This window comes from Arvicanthis niloticus, chromosome 4 (genome assembly GCF_011762505.2).
Source record: "Arvicanthis niloticus isolate mArvNil1 chromosome 4, mArvNil1.pat.X, whole genome shotgun sequence".
In the NCBI taxonomy this organism is placed as follows: Eukaryota; Metazoa; Chordata; class Mammalia; order Rodentia; family Muridae; genus Arvicanthis; species Arvicanthis niloticus.
Genome location: NC_047661.1, coordinates 94266803 through 94277852, shown reverse-complemented (window position 1 = coordinate 94277852; position 11050 = coordinate 94266803). Strand labels below are relative to the sequence as shown.

At 46.6% G+C, this 11050-nt stretch overlaps 1 protein-coding gene across 2 annotated transcripts; it reads left to right on the top strand.

Annotated features, from left to right (window-relative positions):
* Window positions 1-8000: 8000 nt before the first annotated feature.
* Window positions 8001-10791, top strand: Gpr88 (G protein-coupled receptor 88). 2 transcript variants are annotated; one of them, XM_076933163.1, is made up of 2 exons: window positions 8001-8636; window positions 9039-10791. In XM_076933163.1, the coding sequence occupies exon 2, from the start codon at window positions 9108-9110 to the stop codon at window positions 10260-10262; it is 1155 nt and encodes a 384-aa protein (XP_076789278.1). In that variant the 5' UTR covers window positions 8001-8636; window positions 9039-9107; the 3' UTR covers window positions 10263-10791. The 2 variants fall into 2 exon arrangements, with proteins under 2 accessions (XP_076789278.1, XP_034356505.1); XM_034500614.2 differs by having other exon boundaries at window positions 8005-8636; window positions 9036-10791.
* The last annotated feature ends 259 nt before the right edge of the window (window positions 10792-11050 follow it).

Here is an 11050-nt window from a genome sequence, read left to right as displayed (position 1 = left end):
TTTTGGTTTTTTTTTGTTTGTTTGTTTGTTTGGTTGGTTTTTTGTTTGTTTGTTTGTTTGTTTGTTTTTGTTGTTGTTGTTGTTTTGGTTTTTTTTTTTTTTGGTTTTTCAAGACAGGGTTTCTCTGTGTAGCCCTGGCTGTCCTGGAACTCACTCTGTAGACCAGGCTGGCCTCGAACTCAGAAATCAGCCTGCCTCTGCCTCCCAAGTGCTGGAATTAAAGGCGTGCGCCATCACTGCCCGGTGGGAGAGCATTTTATAGATTGTAAGATGTCTCTCACACCATTGCCTTTATACTCACAGCGTGTCAGCAGCACTCTGTCTTAGGGGTTCCATTGCTGTGAAGAAACACCATGACCAAGCCAACTCTTATAAAGGACATTTACTTGGGGCTGGTTTACAGTTTCAGAAGTTTAGTCCATTATCATCATGGCAGGAAGCGTGGCAGCGTGCAGGCATACATGGTGCTGGAGGAGCCGGCAGATCTACATCTTGATCTGAAGGTAGCTTAGAAGAGACTCTAGCTCACATGTCCAGACATAGACATATATATGAGACCTCAAAGCCCCGCCTCCACAGTGACCCACTTCCTCTAATAAGGCTATACCTCCTCCTATTGGTTTTACACTGATTGGTGTATGTTTGTTGGGGATGGTGGCAGTTGTGTTTGAAAAAATTACCTTGTAGTTCACTCCTACACCCTCTAAGATGATGTTACTGTGTGAGGATATCAATCCTTTAAAACCTGCTAAGGCAGAAAAAAAGATGGAGTCGTGAAGATAAAGTTTCCTATTCTCCGACTGAAACAGTTCAGGGTGGAACAGGCCAGCTCATAATTCTATAATTTCCTAACTTCTAAAAGCTTCAGACCTTCTTGTGGAGGCAAGAATTTACACGTATTTGAATGACTGCTAAATCTAGTCAAAACGGGCAAACAAAACAACTAATGAGCTTGTTTCACTGAAAAAACAATGTACAGGCCAGGATGATTTTGGTGGCATCCTGTCTGAGAGAGCGAGATCTGAGGAAAGACAACAGGCTTTTAGCCAGTCTTAGTGTTGGACTTAGTAAAGTTGTTAGGTGACTTGGCTGAAGCAGAGAGGGAAATGAGTAGCTTGTCACAGCCACCAGGAACCCGATCATTTCCCAAAGCACTCTGGACCACCATTGCTGACTCATGTTGTGGAGGACCATGAACTTCAGTACTGGGAAATCCTTCTGGTCCTTCAGAAAGTTGTTATCTGGTTCTGTAATGAGGAAATGTTTCCAGCAAAAAAAAAAATCCTGTTTAAAAATTATCTGGCAGCATGTGCCACAGAATGTGGTTACATGAGGCTTAAAATATTAAAAAAAAAAAAATAGCAACAGCACTGTATTCTGTGACCCTAATATTAGTTTATCTCTTGAAAAGATAATTGAGATTGAAGTTGTGGTTGTATAGACATCCCCTAGGGCCCTAAGCAGTGAGTACACATTTAAGAATTTTTAGCCAGGCACTCTGATCAATAGAAGAGCCTTGCCCTCAGCTAGCTTATCGTGAAGAAAGGTAAATCCAATGCCCAGGATGCAATACCCACTCTGGTTGCTTTGGGATACACAGGCTAGATAACTTGGTGATGGAGATTGAGACATCTCCTGGTAGACAGTGAAGTCTTAGCCTAGACCTAGAAGATAAGAGAGCTTAGCTTGGAAAACAGAAGTGGGGGCAGATTATGAACTAACAGAGAGGCCATCAAGGGCCTGGCGTGTTCTCAACAAAGATGCCCGGTGGGAGAGAAAAGGGATGATGCCCATTCAGAAAGGACAAGTTATACAGTGAGTCTGGATGGAGTTGAAGGAAAGACTAAATTAATCTAAGCCACATTAAGGAAATTGAACTTTACCAAAGGAAGCAAGATAGTGTGGTGGCCAAGAACGGGCCACAACAACATATTTTTGAATCCCAGTTCTGTTTTTCTAGCTGTGTGATCTTAACTTCTGTGTGGGAAAACCACTTAACTTCTTTGTGGTTATTTTATTTAAATGATTAGGGGTCAATGTCACCCAGCACTCATTACCTTTTTAGTGTCCAGTAGCAAGATCCCACAATTCCCTGGCAGTGGCCATGAGCATGCTGCTATGGTTCTCATGGATCCTTCAATGTGTCCTTTTTACAGTTTCCACACCTTCTGAAACCCTCAGTCTGAGACTACGCCATGAGGTAGCTTTGTAACAGGGAGTATGGATGGGATTTAGATATGCAAGCTGTATAGGGTATCATACTAAACATGTGGCCTCACTAGCATATGGTGGCAGAGCAGAGGGTGAGGGAGCCATGAGGGTGGACCCTGAACCAACGGCAAGCTTTATACACTGTTAATTTCTAGTAGTATGAAAGAGGTTTATCAATTTGAGTTTGTACTTTCAGTTCTTATGAAAATACATCCTTCAAGTTAGGAAAATATAATGTATTTGATTCAGTAGACTGAATTATGACTTCAGATAGTTAGACATATGCTGTGTGGACTTACATTTGAAGCCCTGTCCTGGGATACAGATTGAGGAGTAAGCCTGACTACTCTCAAATCAGGCATGAGGGCTGAGTGCAGTAAGAGATGAAAACCATTCCAAACAATGTGTGGAACATTTTACAGGCCCTGAAAAACATTAGCAACAACAATGCTTGTGTCCCTCCTGAGGGCAGCAGGGACCAAGTGAAGGCTCTAGATACAGTAGGATCCTGTCAGTTGCTCATTACATTTTTCCCCTGTAGGGTCTATCTCCTCATGCCCAGAACTATTTCTAGACTTCTACAAAGCAAAACACATTTCCCAGATATGTACATTAGAACCAAGGATTGGGAGACAAAATATTGAACACCTTAAGAGCTGCCATTCGAGATTCAGAAAGGTCATTTTGGATGGAGAGAGTCAAGATCATATAAAAGGTGGTTGTGTTATGCTGTAGCTAAATATCAGATGAGAAACAACTTAAGGGGGCCTAGATTTATGTTTGGCTCACGATTTGTGGGGATACAGCCCATCATGGTGGGCATTGTGGTGGCTGGAACATGTGACAACTGCTTGATTACATCTTATGGACTAGAAAACAGAGCAGACCAGAATGGGGATAGGCTATGAACTCTAAGGCCTGTGCACAGACTACCCACTTCCTCCAGAGAGGGCCCACTTAGCAAAGATTCCAAAACTTCCTTATACTGGCCAGTCTGGTCTTGACACAGACTGGTTACATGGGAACCGGAAACCTCAATTGAGGAATTGTCTCCATCAGGTAGGCCTGTGGCCGTTTTCTTGACTGTTGGTTGATGTGGAAAGGCCCAGTCCACTGTAGGCAGTACCACTCCTGGGCAGGTAGGCTTGGGCTGTGTGAGAAAGGTAGGTGAGAAAGCCAGGAGAAGCAAGCCAATAACTAACATTCCCCCATGTTTCTGCTCCAAGCTCCTGCCTTGGCTTCCTTCAGTGATGGACAATAAACTACAAGATAAAATAAACTTTCTTCACGTCTCAACACTGGTATCATCTTGGGACCACATGATCAAGTCCATGAGCCAATGGCCAGGGAGGGCATGGGACAGATATTTCACATACAAGCCATACTATTCAAGTGGGGATGATTTTATATATGGGCAATCGCCTACGTTTTCCTGACTCTGAACCCCTTGGCTCAAGAAATATGGAGGTTTTGTGGGAGAGACTTGGACACAGGAGTTCACTTCATAAAATAAAAGCAGGGAGGTTGTGTTTATGTCATGTGAGGTCTTGACTGCAGGGCCTGCAGGGGTGTGGCTGAGCTGGAGTTAAAGAGGTCAACCCTCAGAATTCAGCTCAGTTGTCTTCAGCTTTTCTATACGAAGGATTTCCTGACCTCAAACAGAATGGGATTCCTTTCTTTTCTGTGGCTGGTCCCATGCCAACTTACTTATGGATTCATTATGCCTTTTAGCACATTGTCTTATGATAGGTTTTCCTTATCTCTATGTCTGCCACTGTAGACTTATCTCACTGAAGGCCAGAGACGGATCTTAATTATCTTTATGCTTTCACCACCACCACCACCCCCAGAACGTAACAGGGGCTCAACACTTTTTTGTGTGAGTATGTGTATTTATGTATTGGGCAAATAAACAGATGAACAAACAGGTAGAGATGCCCTTCACTTCCACCATGCATCCTCTTACAACACATCACAAGAAGCCTACAGTGGGCTGGGGAGATGCTCAGTTGGTAACACACTTATCATACAAGCATGAAGACTGGGGGAGGATCCCCAGTATCCCTGCAAAAGGTCTGTACAGCAAGGTGTGTCAGTGGTCTTGGGGCTGGGGAGGTAGGAAGACAGGGTCCCTGAGGCTTGCTAGCTACCCAGTCTCGCCAAATGGGTGGGCTCTACATTGAAGGACAGACTTTGTCTCAAAGAGTTGTGTGGACAACAACTAAGGAAGACACCTGACAGTGACCTGTGCTCTCCACAGGCATGCAAACACACACACACACACACAGCTGACATTTAAATTTATACAATATAATGATAAAGTGTCAGTGGAAGTAGAAAATGAATTACTTTATTAAAATATACATAGTACAAATTTTCTAGTTGATACTTAGACTAATTAATTTTAAGGGTGATTAAAATTATTGTAAAAAGTAACAAAGAAAGTGATCAGTTTAACAGTTCATACATGTTTCCAAATCTACAAAGACATTTGCAGAAAAGAAGTTTCCTTTAAGTGAACCGGTGGTGGGGCAGCCTGTAAGGCATCTGCCTGCGCGTGTTTGAATCCCGCTTGCTCCAGCCCGCCTCCTCCCACGTCTCGTGGGAAAAAAAAAGTGTCCTCTAAGTTATGATTTTATTATAATCCTGATACAAAGAAAACACAAAAATTAAAATATGAATATTTTAATATAAAAATATGACAAGTATAACTCATTATATCAACACTTAAATGTGAAAACCATCATATATATATATGCTCTCAGGCTTGGGCAGAAATGCTCCTGTCTGTAAAGTACCAAATCAGAGAACTACAATGAGGTCATATTTGTGTAGAATTCTTAGGAACTCCAAGGGAACAGTGTTCATGAAATTGATGACTAGGGGATAGAAATGAGGAGGGAGTTAGCTAGAGGGTCTGGGTAGAGGGAAGGGTGGTAGAGAGGGAGCAGGTGGAGGCTTGTGCATGAGAGCGAGAGCCTGGGATAAGACCAGGCTAATTAGCCAGAGAAAAGGGTGAGAGGGGAACGGAGAACAGAGCACCAGGCACAGTCATTAAGAAACCTATGACACTTGAGTCCTGAGGGCGAGGCCAAGGGAACAGAGGAGCAACAGGAGAATAACAGAAGCCTAGAGAGAGACGGCTGGAGGATGAGTATACCGGGTGGTATTTTCCTCCGGTTCATTAATTAGAGGCTGCTGTTGACCTTAGCTGAGTCTGTGCTGAGAACTGAGGGCAGCGTGGGTGGACACTCAGTGGGAGAACAGGAAACAGGAGCAGAAATAGGCGCTTCCACTCCACTACAAAAGGGAAGTGAGCTGTACTGAGCCACCCTGAGAAGGAAATGAAGTCCAGGGAAGGTTTCAGCCGGTTGTGGTGAAACCGGCAGCTTTGTGAACCCATAGATAGGGATGCAAGAGAGGCTGAGAATTCACCAGACGGGGAGATAAATGGACAAACTCCTCTGGAGGCATTAGGAAAGTGACTAATAGGAAATCTTTTCCTAGGAGAAAAATAAGTAAAATCACAATTGTAATCATTCATTAATCCAAAAAGTATTTAAGAAGGATCTACCATGTACCAGGCAACATTGTTCTGTGAATCAGAAAAACACTCCTACACTTTATTATTTAAGTCCAGTGACCTAAAACAAAAGTGAATCTAAATAAAACACACACACAAGACTTTGGCCTTCCAGGCTTAGGAGTTATGCCTTTGGCAAAAGTATGTAAGTCTTCACGGGAAGGAGTCCCTGAGATTGGTCCAGATTACTTGTTACAGAGAGCAATCAAGACTCAGAACCTAGAATTTGAACACAGAATCCCTTTACGACTGAGGTAATGCACTTCAGCTTTAACTGTGGTGACATGTTTGCACTATAGCTGATAGGGGAGGAGGTCCTTGCAACCCTGCTGTGTTTGCTGTGCTGAAGCCTCTAATACAGAAGATGGTAGGAGAATATGGGGGCAAATGGGTCCATACTACCAATAGGCTGGGCGTTTGAACCTTGACTCCAGTAAGACCAAACTACTGCTTATCTTTTAGTTTTTGCTCTTTCTACTGAAAACTAGCCTGATCTAGTTAAATCCATCAGGGCCTGCTTGCTGACATCATCAGAGTTCTTCACAGTCATCAATATGACTGGCTTTATTTTATTTTTTTTTAAATCAGGTTTGCAAACGAAAAGTAAGGGGAGGTATATTTCTATTTCCCTTCTGAAATACATACTCAAGGATGGACTGGGAAATAAATGTTCATGGTTCATGGCCCAGGACCTCACTCCATGTTAACTCAGGAGGTCTGTACCAAGCAGTACCAGAGAGGAGAAAGGTTGAATGTGTGAATAGGGATTCAAAGAAAGTCCAGAAGGAAAGGGCCTGTGACATCACTAAGTGGACACTTCTTGCTAACAAGGCAGGAATAATCTGCAAGGCTAACTGATGGATGCCTTAGAATCCAGGATGCCTGAAACTCCACACACCATTTTTCTATCATATGTATTACCTATTCTTTGAGTTAAATTTGTAAATGAACAACCTTTGCCAGTGCTGGTGGCAGTAGGGTGTTTGGTGTACCTTTTAAGGAGAAGTTCCCAAGCACACAGATAAACCAGCACTTGCACCAAAGCAGATTTGAGCCCTGAGTGTGAGTCTCTATGGCATTCCATATCATGAAAAGCTCAGAGGTCCTTCTCATTCATCCTACGGAGTCTTCAGGGAAATTGCGTTTCCCCAACACCTACTATTAAAAAAAAATAGGCTTTAAACTTTAGTTGAAGAATCATAGCAAATCTGAATAAAAGATTCTGGGGACATGGCTCAGTAAACAAGTATCAGTCCTGAGTTCAGATCCAAAGCACGCACATAAAAAGCCATGTATGGTGGCACATAATCAGTAATCCCGACTCCAGGTAAGTAGGAACAGAAGATTCTTGGAGTTCAGTGGCCAGCCAGCCTAGCTCAAGCCATACAGGTTCATTGAGAGACCCTGTCTCAAAAAATATAGTGGAAAGAGATTAAGGAATATATCCAGCTTCAAGAGGAGAAGGAGGAGGGAGGAGGAAGAGGAGGAGGAGGAGGGGAGGGGGGGATCACCACACATCGCCTACTTTGTGCAGGCATGGGTTTCCAGTTGTCAATATCTTCCGTTACATTGGCTCATTTGTCACAATCGATGAAGCACCCTGACATGTTTTCACTGACTCCCATAATTTACACATGGGTTCTCTGGGTGCTGATTATCTTGTGGGTTTGGACAAATTTACAGTAAAGTTTTCCACCATTAGAGTACCATACAGAGCAGTGTTTCTGTCCTGTATTTTGCCATCTCAGTCCCTAGCCCCAGACAGCTGGCGAGCCCCACAGTTTTACTTTTTTCAGTATATAATACAGTTGTGATTGTGTAGTACAAGCCTATTCAGATGCTTCTTTTGCTTAATACATGTTTCCAGTTTCCTTAGGTGCTTTATGTCTTGACAGATTATTTCTCTTTATTGGTAACTGGTGTTCCATTGTCTAGATAGGCTATGGACTCCATCACCTGACCATGGTATTCCCACATCCCCTCTCATCCCACCGAAACACAAGCCAAGCTTTGGAGAGGTATCTAGCGACGAGAAACGAATTGAAATTATGATTTGAACTACTCATGTCCCACTTTTGCCAACTGGGGTTGAATTTCAACTCAAATGTAAAGTAATTTTCTCCAAAATCGTACTGGAGTATATTTATCTCTGAGAAAAAAGTCTTGCCTCCAGGATGATTCAGATGGAGATGAAATTTTACTCCAACGTTTAAAGGAGAAGAAAAAAGGAAGGAAAGAAAAAACAGACAGTGAAAAATAAAAGACAGAATGGAGAGAATGGAGAGAGAGAGAGAGAGAGAGAGAGAGAGAGAGAGAGAGAGAGAGAGAGAGTTGCTAACCACAGGATTCTCTGAAAAAAGGGAATTTTTTCTCTCTCTTACAAGTTAGCAGTCACTGAATTATTCATGAAGCACGGAAAGCTTGTCTTCTCCCTGGGTGATGGATAACTGAGCAGGAGAGCGCTCCAAGTGGGTTTGCCACATCAGCCAGCACTCTTGCTTGGAGCACAGGGTGCACTCCTCTCCAGCTCAGCTTCTGCTCTTGCAGTCAGGCATCCTCGCTGCGGCTGCTTGCCTGCCTGCCTGCCCACCCTCCTGGGCTTGCAGCCTACCACCTGATTCTCTCCAATTCTACTGCCAGCTGAGGAGACTCCCCACAGCTGGCTCCTGCCTAGGACCATGTGTGCGGATGCTGCATGGGAGAAGCAAGGCGCTTGCTCTTGGCATGGATCCCAGCTCAGTTTCTCCTGTTGACTTCTGGACCACAGCTGCTGGTGCTGCGGAGGTATTTCCTGGCATCTCTCCCTCTGCTATCACCAGCTAAGGACTGGCCCCAAATCAAGGTACCTTTCTCTACTCCCTCTCCTTGGCGTTTTTCCCAGCTAGGATATCTCTACTTTCTCTCAGTAAAGAGGACTCCGGCTGGCAACACACATTCCCAAATTGTGTGTGTGTGTTTGTGTGTGTGTTTGTGTGTGTGTGTGTGTGTGTGTGCGCGCGCGCGCGGGCATGTGTGTTTGGGGAAACTCTTCTTGGTATGGATATGACTTTAGGGCTTCCCTGTTGCTCGCTGAGTGTAAAGCGGACCTTCTCTGTCACTGGAGACATTTCTGAGGCAGGCACCTGTCATCTGCCACCCCCGTTCTCCTGTTCTCCTTCACACACACACACCCCCAGCCCATTATTCGCTTCAGCCTTTGTGTCGGTGACAGCGGGCTGAAGAAATGTTTTTTCCCTCCCAGCAGGCAAGTGTCAGGATGGGCCACTCTACACGAAGCCAACGCTAGGGCGCGAGGTGTGAAGAGTTGGCCAGAATGACCAACTCCTCTTCCACTTCGACCTCCACCACTACCGGGGGATCGCTGCTGCTGCTCTGCGAGGAAGAAGAATCGTGGGCGGGCCGGCGGATCCCGGTGTCTCTCCTATACTCGGGGCTGGCCATCGGGGGCACGCTGGCCAACGGTATGGTCATCTATCTCGTGTCGTCCTTCCGAAAGCTGCAGACCACCAGCAACGCCTTCATCGTGAATGGCTGCGCCGCGGATCTCAGCGTCTGCGCCCTCTGGATGCCACAGGAGGCGGTGCTGGGGCTCCTGCCCGCCGGCTCCTCGGAGCCCCCGGGAGACTGGGACGGTGGCGGAGGCAGCTACCGTCTGCTCCGGGGCGGGTTGTTGGGCCTCGGGCTCACCGTGTCCCTTCTGTCCCATTGCCTCGTGGCGCTGAACCGCTACCTGCTCATCACCAGGGCGCCTGCCACCTACCAGGTGCTGTACCAGCGGCGCCATACGGTGGGCATGCTGGCACTGTCCTGGGCGCTCGCCTTGGGTCTGGTGCTGTTGCTCCCGCCCTGGGCTCCCAAGCCTGGAGCCGAGCCCCCGCAAGTCCACTACCCCGCGCTCCTGGCGGCCGGGGCGTTGCTGGCACAGACGGCGCTGCTGCTGCACTGCTACCTGGGCATCGTGCGCCGCGTGCGCGTCAGTGTCAAGCGGGTCAGCGTGCTCAACTTCCACCTGCTGCACCAGCTACCCGGCTGCGCCGCCGCCGCCGCCGCCTTCCCCGCCGCCCCGCACGCGCCGGGTCCCGGAGGCGCCGCGCATCCCGCGCAGCCCCAACCCCTGCCGGCCGCTCTGCAGCCTCGCCGGGCGCAGCGGCGTCTCAGCGGCTTGTCGGTGCTGCTGCTCTGCTGCGTCTTTCTGCTGGCCACGCAGCCGCTGGTGTGGGTGAGCCTGGCCAGCGGCTTCTCCCTCCCGGTACCCTGGGGCGTGCAGGCGGCCAGCTGGCTCCTGTGCTGCGCCCTGTCGGCGCTCAACCCGCTGCTCTACACGTGGAGGAACGAGGAGTTCCGCAGATCCGTGCGTTCCGTCCTGCCCGGCGTCGGGGACGCGGCCGCGGCCGCCGCGGCCGCCACCGCGGTGCCAGCCATGTCCCAGGCGCAGCTGGGTACCCGGGCGGCTGGCCAGCACTGGTAACACACCTTGCTTGGAGGGGCTTCCTTAAGCCACCTGGCTGCAGCACTGCCTCCTTCTTTTGTAAGCTATCCCCAGCCCCAGGGAAGATCCCCAGGGAGAAGATTTTGCCTTCCTCCCCAGTGCAATACCTGAACTAAGGTCACCCCCTAAATGGAGTCCCAATTGTGTGCGGCCATTAGACTTTTACCCTTTCGTTTCTGTGTTTTAAAGACACCCTTAGGTCCATCCAGACACCCAGACTGCAAGGACTCATAAACTGGCCTTTTAAAAGAACCAGTTAATTTATTTCAAGTTTGCTTTTGAAAAAGAGCTTTCATAATATACAACCCTTCCAACCTCCACCGTCTTATATACGAAGCGCCTTGAATGTGTGAGTGTGCATGAGCCAAAGGTAATACCATTGAGAAAGACACTGTGTGTAGACAATATTCTAACCACACTTCCTTCTGTTAGAGTTTAGTCTTTGTACATTGACCTCAAAGAGTGGAAACCACAGGTGTGTATACCGGTGTGAATTGTCATTGAGACCTCAAGCCCTTTATTCTTAAAAGGGTTTTTTTTTTTTTTTTTTTTTAATTGAGTTATTTTTGAAATGAGATTGACTCTCAAGCAGTGAGGAAACAAACCAAATTTATTATTTTACTCTTCTCTATTCGCTTCTAAGGTGGAAAGCTACCGTCAAATGTTAAAGTGAAAAAAAAATGGCAAGTTTTGGATGGTCTGAAACCAGAAATTGAATTTTGAGAGAAAAAAATGGGGGCCTATCTATTTTAGGTAGCAGTTTCACA

Bases quoted from the DNA above. Each gene is read 5' to 3' on its own strand.
- Gpr88 (XM_076933163.1), top strand. From the start codon at position 9,108: ATGACCAACTCCTCTTCCACTTCGACCTCCACCACTACCGGGGGATCG.